The sequence below is a fragment of the Micrasema longulum genome, unplaced genomic scaffold, assembly GCF_059751315.1.
Source record: "Micrasema longulum isolate JH-2025_06_02 unplaced genomic scaffold, ASM5975131v1 h1tg000920l, whole genome shotgun sequence".
Lineage (NCBI taxonomy): Eukaryota > Metazoa > Arthropoda > Insecta > Trichoptera > Brachycentridae > Micrasema > Micrasema longulum.
The window spans coordinates 120,152-141,179 of NW_028278111.1; the positions used below are offsets into that span (position 1 = coordinate 120,152).

Below are 21,028 nucleotides of genomic sequence, written 5' to 3' on the forward strand. Positions count from 1 at the left end.
TTGTAGAAGTTTGTATTGCAACAAATTAAGGTTCTATTTTTTTTTTCAATGTCCGCTATGTTTCTTGCTACGTATTTCGTTTTTCACTAGTTTTTATACATGTTTTTTACTATCTTTTTGACAATGTGTTTTGTTTTTACTGTAAATTTTACTGGGTTTTAAAATACGTTTTTAACTACATTTTTTACAATGTATTTTACTATATTTTTCACTATATTTTCTAGACCCCATTTACTAAATTGACTACTAATTTAGTAAATGGGGTCTAGAATTCCAACTGTCCGTGAGCTCAGTAGCTGCAAGACTTGTTGTTATCTAACTTCTACTTTTATAAATCAATTTTTTATTTAATTTTAAAAATATAACTAAAACTCTAAATTTCATTGTCAAATAAAAAATAAATAAATAAGGGGCTAGATTTCTTATTGTCCATGCGCTCTGTAGCTGCAAGACGTGCTGTAATCTAGGACCAGGTAATTTATCAACAATATTTTGAGTTTGTCCAAATTTCCCTTGCATCTCACCCGCATAAATAAAGGTTTCAGCTCTTTAACTTCACAAACATCAACAGATGAAAGAATTGAAGGAATATAGATGTTCAAATATAGGCAGAATGGTGAATGTTACACAGTGTGTAAAGTGGCCACTTAAACCAGCCATTGACAGGTCATAAGCCCTGTAGATGCCTAGACTTCTATATTACCTTCTCTTAAATGTTCTTCATCTCTGTTGTAATATGTTAATCCAGTCCTTGTTTACAAAAACGTATTTTAAGTTGTGAATTTGAGGTACATCTGCTTTTTTAAATATTTCGAAAGAACGATTGTATTGAATCATAGACAGAAAATCATAAAATAAATAAATCCAATAATATGATCATTCTAGAAAATTTCGGAATGTTTTTAAAACAAGTTCTTCAATGAAGAAGTTCAGTGTTTTTGAATTATTTTTTTTATTTGTTAATATACTATTAAACTAAGTCATTTTTTTTTTTCAATTTTTATATATCTTACTAGCGGACCCAACAGACGTTGTCCTGCCCGAACGTTGGCTTGCCTGCTATTTATCACCTTGGAAAAAGACTTTTCATTGATTAGTAGGTACCTGGGTACTTGTTTATGGTTGAATTCCAAAACATAAAATAAATATTTTTTTTAAATATGGCATTCTTTTTGCAAACGTCAAACTCCGGTCTTCTCACCAACAGAGGGGTGTACTTGTCTAGGAATACGATTTTGAAAAAAATATTGATTTTTTTTTAGTATTATCAAAAATCCAGTAAAAATAAATAGATGGATACAAATCATAAGAAATTTAAGGAAAGAATCAGATTGAAATCAACAAAAAAACAAATACTGTTTGTAAACATTCAAAAACAATCTTTTTAATACTCAAAAAAACATCATTTCATTTTTTTGTAAATGCATTCTCCTCGAATGCCACCCTGGCATATCGATGAATAAAACATTCATGCTCCTTACTTCTTTTTTACATATTGGATTTTTAAAAAAATAATTACGAACACGCACAGTGCGAAGATCTATATTTCTCTGAAAACCGCACGTAAGTCGGTTAAGCCGTTTAGGAGGAGTTCGGTGACATCACACGTACAGAGGAATTATATTTATAAAGATTATCAGCGCTACGATTTTTAAAGTTTTGTATTTCTGAAATAACCCCGCGTGTAACGTCAGAGGTTCATTTCCGCTTATTCTCATTCAGTTCTTCCCGTTAGTCCAAAAGCGACAAGCAGACCGACATCTTCCATAGGTCTCAGATCATAGGTTGATTCACATGAACCCGTGACGTCATTCAAAGTAGTGCGTTGTTATCAAAATATTTTTTATCATTTTTTCCGTACATTTTCAAGAAACTTTGCAGTACAGTTTAATGCTCTAATTTTTACCCCGCGCAAGAAAACAATTTTTGTAGCCAATTTCCCGTAGGGCTGAAGTTCCTCATTTTTTTTCAGGATTGCTACGTTACTTAATGCTAATTTGTAAACATGTAACTTGCAAATTTAAATTTCGGCCGATACTATCATGTTCAATAAAAGCCCTTAATAAAGATAAAACGACGTACTTACAATACTCGCAATTTCTTTGCGTATTTTTTCAAGTAAATGAAAATAATAACTGTACCACCCCATTAGCCGGGACTCCGTAGGCACTCAGGACTCGACAAAGGGCATCATCGTACATTAGCCCAACTACCGCGAGGGCTCTGGAACATAAGGACATTTGATCCTTTGATTTCCCCTTCAACATGACGCTCGCCCTTTGGTTTTATTTGCTCAGCGATTTAAAAACAATTATCGGAAGCGCGAACTCAACTAACCCTTGCGAAGGCACACAGACAAAAAATAACACGGATAAAAAAACAAATTGATAACTTTTAAATGTTTTCACTCGTTCAATTTTTCTATGTAAAATTTAAATCTCTCAAACTTCTCGGTTTTATCAATAGAATGACGATGGACTTCAAAAATATTAATACCATCAAAACTCTTTATTGCTCACTAGTTCGACCCCATCTAGAATACACTTCTCCTATTTGGTCTTCATTCTACAGGACTCGCATTGACCATATCGATTCTATCCAACACCGTTTTTTAAAAAAGTGGCATGGTTGCTCGGATTACAAAGGGATAATAATATTTTGAAATAGAGCAATCTCTTGATCTGTCTTCATTGGAGAGACGTAGAACTGAGATGGACCTTATATGCATTTTCTAAATACTTAATGCCATAAGTGATGTCCCACCTCTGTTGCAATAAATTTATTTTCATGTTCCCAACCATCTCACCAGAAGTCAAAATCTGCTATTAATTAAATCTTCAAAGAGCAACTTTTGTTTTTACGCCCCAATGTCCAGAATGTGCAGATTAGCCAATTCATAATACGACTTAGATTCTTTGGGATAGATCTTCCGGCTTTTCGTAGATCTCTTCGCGACTTGAACAGTGTGGGATGAAATTGGATTGGCATGGTTTAGCTCGAAGTCTTATGTCTTTCGTTTTTATGAATATATTGTATACCATTATTGTATTGGCCTTGTTTGTCTTTGCTACATAGTTTTATATTATTATAAATAATACAAAATATCTGTTTTCTCTTTGATGAAAATATCGTATTTTTTAAAAACTATTGTGTGTTAACAGAAGCTGTGTCCGAAAGGCGAAAAGGCCATTTTAATAAAAAAAGGAAAAGAAGTGTCCATTTTATTTTTCAAATGAAGAGAACAAGAGGACACAAAAAAATAACAACAAATTAGCCAATGATGTATTCTCCTTAATATTTTAGTACAAATTAGTAAATAATTAAAAACCTGAATGTCATTTGAAACGGGCTGTGGTCCCGTGGGTAGTGTTGCAGACTCACGAATCAAGGGTCTGGGGTTTGAATTCCACTCTAACCCAACTTAATTTTTGTTTTCTAATAGTGAGTTATTTACAGCTCTTTGAAAATGCCCCCAAAATTGAAATATTTTAGTAAATTGTAAGAACGCAAATACTTGAAAGTTTATGGATCTTGAAGTTTAAACTAAACGTTATAAAGACAAAATATGAGGTATTGCTAAGGCAAAATTTTGTCCAGTTTTTAGAATCGCTATCCTGACGATACGTCGATAGTTATATTTCCTAGTGTCCTAGTGTTTTTTTAATTATTTTTTAATTAGTTTATTTTTTCATACATATATTATTTACATATAAATATCTAATGGAACTCTGCATTCGAGATGAACTAGCTGACAGACGTCTTACGCTTAGATCAGCTACATCTACGTCGAAAGGAAAAGTTATTATACCTCTACGCAAACAGCGCACTAAATTCGGCGAACGTGCATTTGCGGTCGCAGGCCCTACGGCATGGAATGCTCTCCCAGCAGAAATCCGAAACTGTGAGAATGAAGTAATGTTTCGGAAGAAACTTAAAACCTACTTGTTCTCGAAATCATTTGAATAAATTTTTAGCATATGGTGACAAGTACATTATTTTTCTTAAATTAAAAGTTTAAATTAAATTTATATCTTTATATAATCACTTTGTAAAGCGCCCTTGAGGTATTATATTACGAAAATGGCGCTATATACTTTATCCATAATAATAATAATTATTTTTATTACAAAAATACACTTTAGAAAAATACATCTTAAAATTAAGCTATAACATGAATTGGAAAAAATGCCCACAGAGACCATTCCTTTTTTAATTATTAAAAAGTTTAAAGCACATATACAGAGTGTTCTTTAAACCCTGTCACATCCGAAACCACGATGATCAGTATGGGCAATAATACATATTGGCATATTTAAAAAAATATTTAGAACAAAGAAATTTAAAAAAAATAAAATATTAAACAAACCAAATGGTTGCTTACTTCTGCAGAAGCGAGGGAAGCGCGGCCGCGCGTTTTTCGCTTATCAGACTCCCCCTCTCCTCCTCCTTGTTTCTTCCTTGCAGAAGTCAGAAACCATTAGCTTTTTTTGGTGTTATATTTTTATTCGTTTTAAAAATATATTTTCATGTGCCAATTTGTTTTCTTGCTCATACTGATCATCGTGGTTGTGGATGTGACAGGGTTTAATGAACACCCTGTATATGGTATGACATGACCATGAAAATAGAAAAATAAAAGAAAAGAAAAATAATAAAAAAACCAAATTAACACTTGTTAAAATTACGAAAATATGATTTATTTGCAGTATGCATTTATTTTAAATTTTAATTATTTATTTATTTTTTAAAGAATGTGTCTATCTGCTCCTGCCATGCTAATCCAAGACCTCAAACCTACTTTAAGCTGTACCAGTAAATTAATGTTTTGTAGTTTCTTGGTTAGAAGATTGAAGGATCTTGAACCAACATGAAAGGAGTGCCTCTGTGCGAACTTAGTTCTGCATCCTGGAATTGACAGTACACTATCAAATTTATTACTAATACGATTTAAATTATTACTAAACAATTCCCTATTCAAGTAAACATATTTCATTAAGTTTCTAACATATGTCTCTGAGTGTACCGAATTTTGTATTTATCTTTTTCAAAAAGAAAATATTTGCTTTCTTATTATTTAATTTTGAGGGCTATTTTCAACGAGTTGTAAATAACTCCCTATTTGAAAATTAAGAAATTAATTAGAAAAATAATTATTATGGAAATTAAGTTGGGGTTCAGTGGGGTTCGAACCACGGACCTTTGAGCCGCAAGGCTGAGACACTTGCCACGGGACACAACCCGATCTAAAATCAACAATATTTTGAGATTGTCCAAATTTTTGTAGACAAGGACTGGATTCAACTCCCTGGGGAGCTGTTTATATTAACATATTACAACAGAGACGAAGAACATTTAAGAGAAGGTAATGTAGAAGTCTAGGCATCTACAGGGCTTATATATTGTTGATAAATTACCTGGTCCATGAAGAAGTATAGAAATTGAAAAAATAATATTTTCAGGCGTTTCCTAGTATGTAGGTGAAATAATTCAATTAGATGAATCTCACCCGCATAAATAAAGGTTTGTGCCCTTTAACTTCACAAACATCAACAGATGAAAGAATTGAAGGAATATAGATGTTCGAATATAGGCAGAATGGTGAATGTTACCCAGTGTGTAAAGTGGCCACTTAAACCAGCCATTGACAGGTCATAAGCCCTGTAGATGCCTAGACTTCTATATTACCTTCTCTTAAATATTCTTCGTCTCTGTTGTAATATGTCGATCTAAAATCGTTTGAAATACCTATTAAATAATTATTAGAACTCACTAAAAATGGCCACTAGAGTTAAAATATTTGGGTAAATTTTAAAAACGCTAACATTTCTTTCATAAAAAAAAATTGACGTATTTTATTTGATGTGTCTGTATTTTTAATATTTGTAAATAAACCTGCACCATAGATTAATAATATTTACTATATTTAGTATACCCACGCACAGGCCATGCCCACGTGGAATTTTTATTTTAATAAATGTTGTGATGTCAAAGCAAATGTAAAAAATATGTTAATAAAATAAAATATTAAGAAAAAAATCATAACATCTTAACCGTACACTCCACAAACATCGCGAGTAGCTTTTTTTTATTTAAGAAGGTAAACATGAACGGAAAATATAAAAGGAAAAATAATGAAACCCACTAAACCGTGAAACCGGCTTGTCAGCAGGTTTCTTATTTTTATTTTACAAAGAAAAAAGTTAAAAAAATTATATAAATATAAAAAGTAGTACAAACATTATTAAGAACTAAAATCATACGTATTTTTTACACAAAATGTATTTACAAAAATTTTAATAGTTGACTGTTAACATAAAATAATGATCAATATAAAGCCTTGTTACATATTAGCCATTCAGTATTTTTTTTATTTAAAGTTTTGTCAACATTTTCTTTTAAGATCTGCTTAGAAATTTTATTGAAAATTTTAGGAATTGTATAATGAAGTGTTCTTTGGTTATACTTGTTTACAAACCTTGGTACTGAGAAGCCTTCACGTTGTGCTAGTCTTGTATTGTGTGTATGTTTATACCTTTTCTGGTAGGTTCTATCAAACCGATGCGATATCTAGAAACAAATTTGAGCCATAGAATAGCATTTACTTACAGGCACCTTTGCTTTTTAAACAGTTCAGGTACCTCTTCTTTATGAATTCTAGCTGATCTGTTGATAGGGAGCTTTATTTCCTCGATTTGACGCCAACAGAACAAGGGATCAAATATGGTCGTAGGCATTCCATTTTGAAGGCTTGTAATCGGCGTCGGCGTCGTAGGTCACGAGCGCCCCTGACAGAATTGAAATTTTGCGCCCCCTAAGTCTTATTTTCTAGGAAGAGAAAGGCAAAAGAAGGCTGTGGGTCTGAAAAGTGTGCCCCCCTGAGGGTTGCGCCCGCCTAGCTAGACCCAGGTAAAACCTAGTTAATAATGTCAAAATGAACATATTTTTTATGTCCGGCTGAAAAGAGTTTTTAATAAATCGATGAATCTGCGCCTGCCCAGTAATGCCGGCAATCGAGATAACTTATAAGTTACCATGGTGATGGCACACACGGATTCGGGCGTATCACGAATGAGGAAGTTTAGTACTACGGGAAATTGGATATACAATTGTTTTCTCACACGCGGAAAAAATTAGAGCCCTAACCCCTCCCCAGCTCCTGCGATTTAACTATAGTTCTTAAAAATTTAGCTTGATTAGAATGACAGTTGTCAGCAAAACTGACAACATTACTTTGTAGTGATTGAGGTGATGTGAGGAGTGATTTATATTAATAAACACACGAAAAATCACTCGTATCAGGCATGTTATTTTTTTTAATAAAGTGCTTGACATATAAATAAATGTATAAAATCTGCTTTAAAACAAAAAAAAAACAAAAATAAACCTAATTATTAACGACGTTCTTACAAGGTTACATCATTTTGCCAAAATGTTAGCGATGGGACAAATTGATCAATGTAAATTAATCGAATAAAAAAAAAATTCACTTTATGTTGTTCATGAAAAATAGCATAAAAGTCTTATTTTTGGTAAATAATTGTCTAAAACCCATTGTGTAATAGGCTTGTTTTTTCATTTTTCTATCAATTTTCGTCATGTTTGCATGAAAAAACTGATAAAATCGATTTGATCAGTGATCAGTGATCAGTAATTTCCCATCACTAGTGACATTAGTTTGACAGCTGTCATTTTAATCAAGATGTATTTAAAGAACTGTATAATTATCTCGGCAACTACAATGAATATAACAACGATTTTTTTATTAATATTTAAGTAAACCTTTATAGCATCAACATCACCGTTCCCTTTCCGCATCTAATGGTGCATAGGGCACTGCATTGCTTCACCAATTCCAGCGTATCTTAATCTAACTAATATTGGAAAAAAAATCCAGAATGTAACTTTGAATTTTTGTTTTATGTTTTTTAAATGCATTTATAAATGCATCTACACCATAAATTTCATGGTGTAATCTAGATTTAATTAACCCACCCACAGTTTTTATAAATAAATAAAGTTATATATATATAATAATGTAACAAACGTAAACAAAAAAAAATGTAAATAAAGAAGCGTTGTTATATTTTTACATTAAAGCCTTTTACATCAATTTTTACATTAATCCTTTAGAATGGAGACCAAATTGGAGAAGCGTAACTATTCTAAATGTGGACGGACTTGTGAACAGTAAAGTATTTAAATGATTTTAATATTATTGAAATCCGTCGTAATGGCGACGAATGGAATGTCCCTGATAAAATGAAGTTTGAATAACAAACGTTCAAAATGAAAAAAATGCCTTACTATGATAATAGTACAAATAGACAAAGCAAGTAAACACACATGAATAATTTTAAATGTTGAAACCAGCGATTAACACTAGCCCGATTACAATGGGAAGTTAATAGAGTTCTCTTCGACTGTCTATAAAGAAAAACTGATATGTGTGTACGAAAATGAGTACATTTGCGTGCACATTTAAAGTATCTTCGTCGGCAATCTATAATTGAACAAGTTTGGAAGAAAAAAATATATGCATATTCTGCTTTTCATACAGAAAACTTAATTTTATTTAGTAGATAAAATTGAAGACAAATGTTAACTTCCCATTGTAATCGGGGCTTAGGGCCCGTATTACAATAAACAGTTAACAGAATTATATTGAAATGTTTGTAAAGTGATAAGATTGTTTTGTTAAAATAATAAATATTCAAAATAATTTTTGTTTGAAACGTATTCAATTGTATGTTATCGATGAAGATGAATTAAAAATCCATACAAATATACACATTTTCGTAAAGAAAATTCAATTTACTTTATAGACAATTATTGAAGACAGCTCATTTAACTTTTTAATGTAATCGAGGCCCAGAAGATGTTTATTTCGTATATGACGTGATGCACGTACTGATATATAAATAAAGCATACCTTAAAATATATTCATACAAACGAACTGCAACAGTGATAAGTGATAATTATATAATATGGTATTACGTACAGTAAAAAAGTTTCGTTTACATTCATTTTTGCCACATTTTTGCACCAGAGTTTTTCAGTTGCCACTGTTGAAAATATATCCTAGCGTGTCAACTTTTGAAACGCTACGTAAGAATTTTCTACGTGGTAACCAACTGTCAGTCAAAGCCCATAATTCGCTAAATGAAACAAAGGATTTAAAAAAAATAAATTATAAATACAAACATTATAATTTGCCTCATATTTTTTTTTTAAGTTGCCTTCTTTCAACGCAAGAGAAAAAAGTATCGAAAATATTTAGAAGATATGGCCAAAATACTTTAGCGTATGGCAGCCCCAAATCTTAAGCCTGCTTAGTGATGCGCATAACGGATTCTTACTAATAATCGAACAAATAGTTTCAATGAAATAACAGATAAAAAAAAGGTTGATAATAAAATCGATTATGAAAAATAAAAAAACGGAAATCGAATATGATTGATACTAACACCTTTTCATGGGTTCTCATTCCTCAACTCTAAAAAACATTTGATTTCGTTCAACTCAAACAGTATAATTTAATTACTTAAGTTTCATATTAAAAGAAATATAAAACTGTACTAATTCATAATTTTGAAGAACTTCTTGAACCAAAACAAGTCAAGTGGTTAAAAACTGTACTGAACACTCTGGATTTAGAAAAATCTGATAAATTTAGCGTCGCGCCGGAAACGCACACGGTATTAAACCAGATTTTTTAAATTATTCCAGGATTTTGTTAATCTTGTATGGCTTTTTATACTATTGTGAAAGCTTTTTGGATGTCGTTAAACTCTTTCCTTTTTCAGTATTTTTAAACATCTTATTTTCTTCCATATTTATTGGCTGGCTGTCTGAAAGTCAACACAATCAAAGGTATTGCCTAAAAGACGTGATAGTAGTAATAGTAGTAGCAATCGTTCGATTTTAAAAACAAGTTCATCACCATTTAGTTGTTTTTAAACTATGATTTTTCTTCTTCTCTTTGTATTCCTACATTCGCTCCTAAGTGGATGCTTTTAAGAGTGTGGAGATCACCACACGCCTCCAGGAAACTTATCGCCAGCTAGCACTCTCGCGTCACCAATTCTTATTAGCGTTTTTTTAAATATAGTATTGTTCTATAGGTAATCAATATTGAAAATTTAAGTCCTGCAATATTGGAGTTTAAAGTATATTGAAGATTCACTAAAAAATATTGCCAAAACCGCTCTTTCCACGTCAATCCCAGAGTTCCACAGAATAAAAACAAAAGATCGTCATCTCAAATTTTTCGATTTTATCAATAAAATGACAATGGACTTCAAAAATATTAATACCATCATAACTCTTTATTGTTCAGTAGTTTTACTCCATCTGGAATACGTTTCTGCAATTTGGTCTCCATTCTATAGGATTCATATTGACCATATCGAGTCTGTCCAACACCGTTTCAATACATCCAAAGTGGCATTGTTACTCGGATTGCATGGAGGTAATTATTCCTATTTTAAAATAGAGCAATCTCTTAATCTGTCCTCATTGGAGAGATGTAGAACTGAGATTGACCTTATTTGCATTTTCAAAAAAAAAAATATATAAGTGATGTCCCATCTCCGTTGCAATCAATTTAATTTCACGTTTCCAACTATATAACAAGAAGTCAAAATCTGCCATTTATTTAATCTCCTAAAGGGAGCTTTTGTTTTTATGCCCCAATATCCAGAATGTGTAGACTAGTCAATTCGTCACACGACTTGGAGTTCTTAGGGATAGATCTTCCGACTTTTCGTAGATCTCTTCGTCACTAAAACAGCGTGGAAAGAAGACGGATAAGCATGGTTTAGCTCAAAGTCTTATATGTCTATATGTTATTTTTGTTCAGTTGTATATATGTTTCTTCGTGTTAATGTTGTAATTGGCTAAGGTCGTATATATGTATAATATAATAAATAAAATAAAATAAAATAAAAATCTACTGCCTTCCAATACGGCAAGCCTGCAGTACCTAAAATACAATTTGCTTATCCTTTTGTGGTTATTATTTATTTATTTTACAGTGTCTGTTTAATCGATTATGATCGATAAGTCAAAAAAAATATATTTCGTTTTCAAAATAATCGAACTTAATAATTGTTATTAGCAACACTAGACCACTGATCGCTTATGTCAGCCAATGTCAGCTTGTCTTGCAAATGTCAGATGGCCGTCTTTCGAGTTATCTAAATATTCATTTGATAAATTATTCATTATTCTTTTGAGACGGCGTCATCAGTTCGTTATCTGTGAAGTAAACGTGACTTTAACAATCTATTCTACCAGTAAAATTTACCTAAATTGAATTGATTCAGCTAACATGCCTGCCCGTTTTTTGGTTAGGAGAGTGATTTGTAGCGTAAATTCAACAGTGAATAAAAGTCGCAATACTCTGTGTAATATCGAAAAGTTTCACAGGAAGACAGTTTTCAGAAACGTCCACGATACGAAGCCTTCCCTGAAGAAATCTGAGTGAGTTTTAAATTAATTTGATAATTTTTAAATCTTATAACCTACTTTTTATATTTTAGAAATTTCTTTTATTGGGTCAATGAAATTTTTCCGGATTTTTGGTGTGCGATGAAGCAGAAGTGAGACGGAGTTCCGTAGACATTTTGAATAAAATGGATTTTAATAAAACTTAGCTTTAGTAATTCCATTATTTAGGTAAGTAGAGATATGATCAGTAGACAAACTTCATAATTTTATTTATGAATTAAATTTTTACACACATTCTCTGCTTTCATGCGTATATGTTGTAGCCGGATTGTCATTATATTTAACAATGCAGTGTCCTATGCACCATCGTGTGCGGATTAGAATTTGATAATAAGGATGATGTGTCCGATCTCCAGATAGCTTGCCTACCACATACCGCACACCGCATCTGAAGGACATAAGTCTCCTTGGCGCTGCCCACATACACGGAAAAAATGTTCATTGCCGAACGAAAAAACCTGCCCGAAGGAGCTCTCTGTAATCTGGTAGCCTTAGCGTCTTTGTGCTGAAAGAAGGTAATCCAGAAGTACATAATTTTGCACTTCATTGGATTGAGAAAAGAGGGAAGCGAATTCTTCATTGACTGGGATTGAAATGATTGGACATGAAATGATTACAAAACTTTTTTAAATCCTCGAAATTCTTTTTGGAAGCCACCAGATCTGTATATCCGACAGGACCTATATCAACAACAACAACAACAACAACAAACCATCACGCCGTTTCCCCATAGGGGTAGGCAGAGAGGATAGAACGCCATAACACTCTATCTTGGCATACAGACCTCGCTTCCTCTACATTCATACATCTTCTCATGCACGCACGCCGATTATTCCTACTTTTGACATGTCCATCTTCAAGTATTTGATGGACTTGATCGTGCCATGTCTTTCTCGGTCTTCCTCGTTTTCTGCATCCATCAACATTTGCATCGTAGATCCTTTTAGCCGTTCTTTCGCTGTCCATTCGCTCTACATGTCCAAACCAACGCAGCACCCCTTTCTTGATTCTGTCAATAATGCATGTCTCAGCCTTACACACTTCACGGATCTCGACATTTGTGCACCTATCATACATCGTTTTACCACACATTCGCCTGAGGGATCGCATTTCGACAGCATTCAATGTACTTTCATCATTATTTTTCAATTCCATACTTCGCTCCCATACATTAGAGTTGGAACTAGAACTCCGCTGTGAACTGCTAGTTTAGCCTACTGCGATAAACATTTGTTTGCCAAAGTAGATTTTAGTGCACCGTTCACCCTTTTCCCGGCACTCACCCTCCTTTCAATATCTTTCTCGGCCTTTCCGTCCCTAGTAAACATACTTCCCAGGTACACAAATTCTTCTACCTGATTCAGAATATCTCCGTTCACGCTGATCTCCTATATCAGGACCACAGATAGTAGCGAAAAGCTCCATTCGGTAATCACAGAGAGGGGAAAGGGACAAGACCACACAATGTGTTCAGAAGATTGATTAGGATATTTGCAGCAGCACAAAGGGGAATCAACAGTATTAAAAACAAATAATTTGTTAACAAATTACAACAGGGATGGAAAATACCTTAAATAAGGGAATATGGAAGTCTAGGCATTTACAGGGCTTATGACCTGTCATTGGCTGGTTTAAGTGGCCACTTTACACACTGTAACATTCACCATTTTGCCTATGTTTGAACATCCATATTTCTTCAATTCTTCCATCTGTTGATTTTAGTGAAGTTAAAGAGCTGAAACCTTTATTGTTGTGAAGAGATTCATCTGACTGAATTATTTCACATACTAGGCAACGCCCGGAAACAATTTTCCAATTTTCAAACTTCTTCTTGGACCAGTTGGTTTCATTACAATATTTGAGTTTGTCCAAATGTTCGTAGACAAAAGACTGGATTTCACCCCCTCGGGAGTCATTAAGATTAACAAATTACAACAGGGATGGAAAATACCTTAAATAAGGGAATATGGAAGTCTAGGCATTTACAGGGCTTATGACCCGTCATTGGCTGGTTTAAGTGGCCATTTTACACACCGTAACATTCACCATTTTGCCTATGTTAGAACATCCATATTTCTTCAATTCTTCCATCTGTTGATTTTAGTGAAGTTAAAGAGCTGAAACCTTTATTGTTGTGAAGAGATTCATCTGACTGAATTATTTCACATACAAGGCAACGCTCGAAAACAATTTTCCAACGTTTTCTTCTCCTGACGCCATATACAAGTAGGCGTTAGGGTCGTTTGGTCCCCCCGTTCGGATCATGTGTAATTTTTGAATGCTTAGTGAGGGAAAGGTTAATAATAATTGTTGTTTGAGTTGATTTTCACAGAACAACAGAAAAAAAAGTCAATTTTAATTGTGTTACTTACATATTATGTACTTGTATGTAGGTACAAATTAATGATCATTTTTTGTAAATTACCTGTAAAAAAAACCACGGCTCGCCACTGCTATATACAAGTTAGTGTGTTAGTATTAAATATTAAGTACACTACACACATCGACATATAACATTTTTACAACTTAATTCCATTTGTAACCAACTATCTTTGTCACTCACTAATACCGCGTATACACAGACTAGGAAACGAATGTACCTCTCATATCGACATTTTTAACTCGAATCTCTGTGAATTCAAATCATCTCTTTATAAATATTTTAAGATGTTCTATAAGTAGTTAATTAACGAATTATTTGCAAAAGCTGCTTATGCTAATGATCTGGTGTTTATTCATTTTATAATTTTCATATATTTTGTATATATTTCTAGTTATTTTTCTTTTTCTTTTTATACCCATGTTTTAATATTGTTTTTGAATTTTTGTATATCTAACTAACTCATTATTTTGTATATTTTATATCGTAAAAGGCACTTGTGCCGTATAATAAATAAATAATAATAATAACTTGATATTTATATAGAAAATTTTAGACATGTTTATAAACTCTGGCTGAATCGTTCATAATCACACTGTTGTCATATTGTTGTCTAGGTAGGAATTCATAACAACTTCGTGTGATTAGATAATACCAATTATTATATGAATTATTATCATTTATTTACATAGAGAGGTATCTTAACATACACAGATGGAGGGAAGAGCAATATCATACTAGTGGATCCGACAGATGTTGTCCTGCCCGAACGTTGACTTGCCTGCTATTAGTTGGTTCAGCAAACGTTTTTTCGACATTCGAATTTTTGTTAAACTATATACTAAGTGACATTTGACATTGAGTTTGACATTTCAACCTTTTCCATTTAATAGGTAGGCCGGGTCCAATACGGAAATATCACCTTTTTTTTACATTTTAAAAGCAATAAGAGTATGGAATACTGTAAAGTAAAAAAAAAATTACTACTTGTTAGTAGCATAAAAAATATTTTTAAATTTGTAATTTTGAATTTCCGCAAAATGGTCATTGCATTGGCCGCGCCCCCAATACGTCATGATTCATGTTTTTTTCAACTTTGTTCCAAACCATTTGAATTTTTTAGAACATCGTCACAAATCTCGACATCACAATTATCAATGCCAAAAATGTCGCGTTTTTCTAGTGACATTTTTTTATTATTTATTTTTTAAAGTTATTTTTGAAAACGTTTCTCCACAATATCCGTATTGATTTTAAAAATACAATTAATACTCTAAATCCATTTTATATATTTTTATCGGTATTCATAGTACGTGATATTTCCCTTTTGTGAATGTAAACCATCCCTGGACCCACTCAAACACACACAAAAAAAATCACAAAAATGGGTCCAGCCGCTTAGGAGTTCCGTGACATACACATACAGAAGAATCATATATATTACGATTATGATAGTCTAAATTAGTAAATAATATTGATTTAAATATCTTACAAGATTGATGGTTTGATTTAGTTTTTTTATTAAATTGAAAGTAATATTTTTATATAGAATAGCGAGTAGTTAAGGAATTATTAGTTGTTAATATATTTTTTAATGCAACTCAAACAAACAAAATAAACAAACCATCACGCCATATCACTCTGTCTTTGCATACAGACCTCGCTTCCTCTACATTCATATTATTTCGTTTGCCGATGACACGGTTTTGTTATTTGAGGCTAGTGACTGGAACTCCACGTCTAGTAAACATACTTCCCAGATATACAAATTCTTCTACCTGATTCAGAATATGTCCGTTCACTCTGATCTCACATTTAGTTATATTTTCATCCCTATAAAAAACCATCTCTTTAATACAGCTCTCTGAATAAATACATTGCATTACACTGTAAGACATAACAAGAATACAAAGACAACAAAATAAAATTCTTAAACTAACATACAACCTACCCTACCTAACCTCTACGACTAAACTGTACAAAAAACACACCAGTTTGACATAAACTACTTGACTAAAATTGAGACCTTAAAAATTGTGCACAAAATAACACTGGGAAACATACAAGACGACGACATAATATTAGTCAAAAATGCTGACATACACAAATATAACACCAGACAACAACAACACTATCATATTGAGAAAGCAAAGACAAACACAGGACAGTCAAAAATACTACATAATGGACTTAAACACTACAACGACCTACCTTACTACTTGAAAACTTTTACTGGAGACAAATTTAAAATCAATCTGAAAAAGCACATGATGACTGAACTAACTAGACTAGACGAGACATAAAATGACTAGACAATATTAAATTTCTAATGTAACCCTAACGGGTTTTTTAAAATTGTAAATAAATAAAAAAAAGAATAAAAAAAAGCTTGTGTTGTATCTATTGTAACGAGTAAAACAGAAAGAAATATGAACTAAGAAAATATTATGTTGTATGTTTGCATGTGTAACGTTATTTGGGCAATGTAATATTTCATGTATTTTAGATGTAGCTAGTATATAAATAATGTGTCTATTTATTATACATTTGTGGCCGGAACAGACACTTTATATACTCGTACATATACAGTTGCCATACATATGCATAAGGGCGCGCATATCGCCTTAAGGCAATTTATTCCTACCTACACAGTTTGTTCTTTTTGAGAAAATCAGTGATATATAAACATATTGTTGGGATATAATAATAATTTCATATTTAAAAAAAATATTAATATTTGCGTTCTCATGATTTACCCAAATATTTCATTTTGAGGGCCATTTTCAAAGAGTTGTAAATAACTCACTATTATAATTTGATTCAGGAAGAGGAAAACTTGTCGAAATCCGGCGCTCCCCAAACACTAGATTTGGAGATCGTGCTTTTGCCGCCGCCGGCCCCTCTGCCTGGAACCAATTGCCTTCAAACTTACGAATTATCGACATTCCCAGTCAGTTCAGATCCCAACTAAAATCCCACTTTTTTAAACTATCATATCCTCAATTTTAAATCTGGAAATATAATATATCACTTAAGTTTAGTTAGAATGTAAGTTTAGATATACAATTGTAAAGCGCCCTTGAGGTGATTTTTTTCAAAAATGGCGCTATATAAATCAGTCAAATATTATTATTATTATTATACAATGTTAATCAAGTTAGGGTAGAGTGGGATTCGAACCACGGACCTTTAAGCCGTGAGTCTGAGACACTAGCCACGGGACCACAACCCGATTCAAATTATAAAACAAAATATTGATAAACATATATGTAAACATATTACAACAGAGATGAAGAACATTTAAGCAAAGGTAATATAGAAGTCTAGGCATCTACAGGGCTTATGACCTGTCAATGGCTGGTTTAAGTGGCCACTTTACACACTTTATTCACCATTCTGCCTATATTTGAACATCTATATTCCTTCAATTCTTTCATCTGTTGATGTTTGTGAAGTTAAAGAGCTGAAACCTTTATTTATGCGGGTGAGATTCATCTAATTGAATTATTTCACCTACATACTAGGCAACGCCTGAAAATGTTATTTTTTCAATTTCTATACTTCTTCATGGACCAGGTAATTTATCAACAATATTTTGAGTTTGTCCAAATTTTTGTAGACAAGGACTGGATTCAACTCCTTGGGGAGCTGTTTATATTAACATATTACAACAGAGATGAAGAACATTTAAGAAAGTTAAACATATACATATATTGATGATTCATTTTTTAAAAAACATTTTTTAAGAAATAAAAATTGACTAAAGGTCTACACTATACTATGAAGAGGGAGGGGGTGAAAAGGAAACAAGAGGGAGGAGAAAGAAAAAACTTAAATGTTTAGGAAGTGACATTGAATACCATGAATTTGATCATTATTTTATAAAAAAGAAATGAGACACCGATTCATTTAATTAAAAATTAAATTTCTAAAATATTCTATGAGAAGAGGGTTCAAATTTGCAAAGGAAAGAAGGAGAGAAAAGAAAAAACTCAAATATCAAAATGGCATTTCAACCGTGATTTAAATGTAAACAATAATGAGTTGTCTCTGACATTAAAGGGTAGAGCTACTGTGATGAAGAAAAGCCAAAATAATTAATGCGGTGAAATGGATATTTACTTATTAGTTAAAATTTTCAATTCCAGAATTACCGTGACTTTTATCAGGGCGAGCGGGGAACGGATTCCCGTTAAGGCCAAGATCGGAGACTCATTGCTGGACACCGTAGTCGACTCGGGAGTAGACCTCGAGGGCTATGGAGCGTGTGAGGGGACCCTAACCTGTTCCACTTGCCATGTCATCCTCAAGAAGGAAGACTACGACCGGTAATTCATTTTATGTATTATTCCCTTCTGATGGCTTCATCATCATTGGCTTTGCAGCCTGCTCTGGGTCTTGGCCTCCTGCAACATTCGTCGCCATCTCTCTCTATCCTGGCATGCACTCCTCCAGTCCCCGATATCAATAGCATCGATATTCCGCTGCACTCCGTCCAGCCATCGGAGTTTGGGTTTAACAACACTACGTCTAGATTTGGGGCTTTGTGTGACAAAAAGTTAATAAAATTGATTTTGATAAAAATGTGCTACTTTGAACGACGTCACTGGTTCTCCAAAACCAACCAATGACAGAGTGTTGTGATACATTTCCGGTTACCGGGAAGTTAACCCACCAATCAGGATAGTTCACCGAAGAAAACTTGTGATGTCACAGGTGGAGTAATTTCAAAATCACAAAACTTAATATTACCAAAATTTAATATTATTCATTAAATCGGCATTCACTTTGTAGCACTTCATTTTAAATTATTTTTTTTCACGTTTTACATAACATTTTTTTTTAAAACATGAATTACCTCACTGGGCACAACCCGTGACGAGGCATTCATTTACATGATTTAATATATTATACTTATGGCGGCCAAAAATATATATGAAATACATATAAAATAATACATATTCATACTTAAATCCATACAGATATATATACATAAATAATTGTAAGAAAAGAAAAAAAATAAGAAAACAACATTATATTATTAGTACAGCTCACATACTTAACTACTGTGCAGACATTAGGTCAAGTAACAAGCTACTGTCAGCTCCCGGTGGCCCAACATCCGCACAAATGCCAAATATACGAGTATATGACATATATTCATAGAGACACTGTGTGGATGCAAATACAAAACATGAAATGCAAAAATAATTTTATATAAACAAGTCTACTGCTTTTGTTGGGTGACCATCTCGAGACAGTTCTCGGGACCCATATTAAGTAGCCATTTTTTTACAAATAATTTTAATTGCTCGAGATTTTTATCTACTATTGTGGCAAATGGTATATTGTTATATATTCTTTGTCCATGAAAACCAAACTTTGGTATTGGTGTTACACGATTTTATTCTTTTACAAGAACACTATTATAGTTTCGGGAAAGCACTCCTCCCATCGACGGGTGATATAAAACTATTATACATCCAAAAAATTGCTCACAGTGTCATCATAGAATCTATACAAATACAAAAACAAACATGAACAATTTTTAAAATTTTAAATTCTCGAAAATTCACTTAGTCAGTCGTTTACCCTTTTTACCGACAATATAAATAAATAAAAAAAACTCTTTTTTTTTTCAGATTACCGGAAAAACCAGTGGATGAAGAGCTCGACATGCTGGATCTTGCCCACGGATTGACAGACACATCCCGGCTTGGCTGTCAAATCACTCTAACTCAAGACTTGGATGGGCTGGAAGTTCATGTGCCGGCCTCCATTAATGATGCGCGATCGTAGGTCAACAGTATTAACATCATTAAGTGAATAAACATCATATTTTATATTGACAGATACCTCAAGACATGAGAAATTAACTAACTGGTTTGTGGTCCTGCGGTAGAGTTGTGGAGAATCAGAATGCAACCCAGTGATCGCTATCAACCAGCAACACTGAAAGCTTCTCAACGTTCCTTGGTTGGTAAGGCCCTAGACGGCCCATTTATAGGTTACTGTGTATGCATTTACTATTCAAAACTGACTTGGGATTGCTAAGATAAACCGGGATTATTATTTTACAAAATATTTATTCTAAATTCATACACATGAATACTATATTATCAGTAGGAATTTACTAGTTTAGGAAAGATCAATTTAGAGAAAATACCACAAGTAGCGATGAGACCACACTGTGTGTTATGCACACTTCTTACTGTATGGACACTACAGACTCGTTTAAAACACTTTCAACACACTAACACAAAAGTACTAGGATTTACATCATTGGAAGAACGGCGGAAGAGAGGGGACTTGATAGAAACTCATAAGATACTTAATAATTACTATGACTGCCCCCTGCGTGAGATGTATCAATTACATCCCAACACAAATTTATGGGGTCACAACTGAAAGCTCTTATCATTCTCAATTCCACCTCAATCCCAAGATAAACTTCCTTCCCAGCGGGGTAGTTTCAGACTGGAATAAATTGCCAAGTCTAGTTGTCCATTCCGTTTCGTTCAACTAGTTAAAAAACCGCTTGAATGCTTTTTCGAAGGAGGAAGAACGCAGACAAAAAGCAGTACATGCGATATAGGCGCATCAGCAAAGGCCGCCTGCCTATAGCAAATAATAATAATAATAATAACACGGTGTGTTATTGACCACATTCGCACGATTGCCTTCATGTAGTGGGGGATATGAAGATAGCCTTAAGGTGTGATGAATTAGAGACGGTAATTCGGCGGCAAATTTTGCGGTTACATTGTAAATTAGGACTTGTGTACACTAAAATGTTGAAAAATCAATTTTATTGAATATTGTCACATAATTGCAAGAACACAACACAACATAAGATTTCAACATGAAATTCCAATTTATTGCCAAACAGTACATAGATGTTAGGATGGTATCACTGATTACCATGATTCAACACCTCGTAATAAATGCGGGTAATAAATGCGGGTAATAAATGCGGGTCGTTAGGTACCATGATTAGTACTGCACACTGAAGCTAACTTCACACAGTACATTCTAGTTAGTAAAACATCCACTTGGCGGGTCGTTAGGTACCACGATTAGTAAGGCACACTGAAGCTAACTTCACACAGTATATTCTAGTTGGTAAAACACCCACTAGG

General features: G+C 33.1%; 1 protein-coding gene across 1 annotated transcript; it reads left to right on the top strand.

The window, feature by feature from the left end:
* Positions 1-11,121: 11,121 nt before the first annotated feature.
* On the top strand, positions 11,122-20,517 carry Fdx2 (Adrenodoxin-like protein 2, mitochondrial Ferredoxin 2). The gene is made up of 3 exons (XM_088231805.1): positions 11,122-11,482; positions 18,038-18,217; positions 19,532-20,517. Exons 1-3 carry the CDS (start codon positions 11,331-11,333, stop codon positions 19,686-19,688), a joined length of 489 nt encoding a protein of 162 aa, XP_088087931.1. The 5' UTR covers positions 11,122-11,330; the 3' UTR covers positions 19,689-20,517.
* The last annotated feature ends 511 nt before the right edge of the window (positions 20,518-21,028 follow it).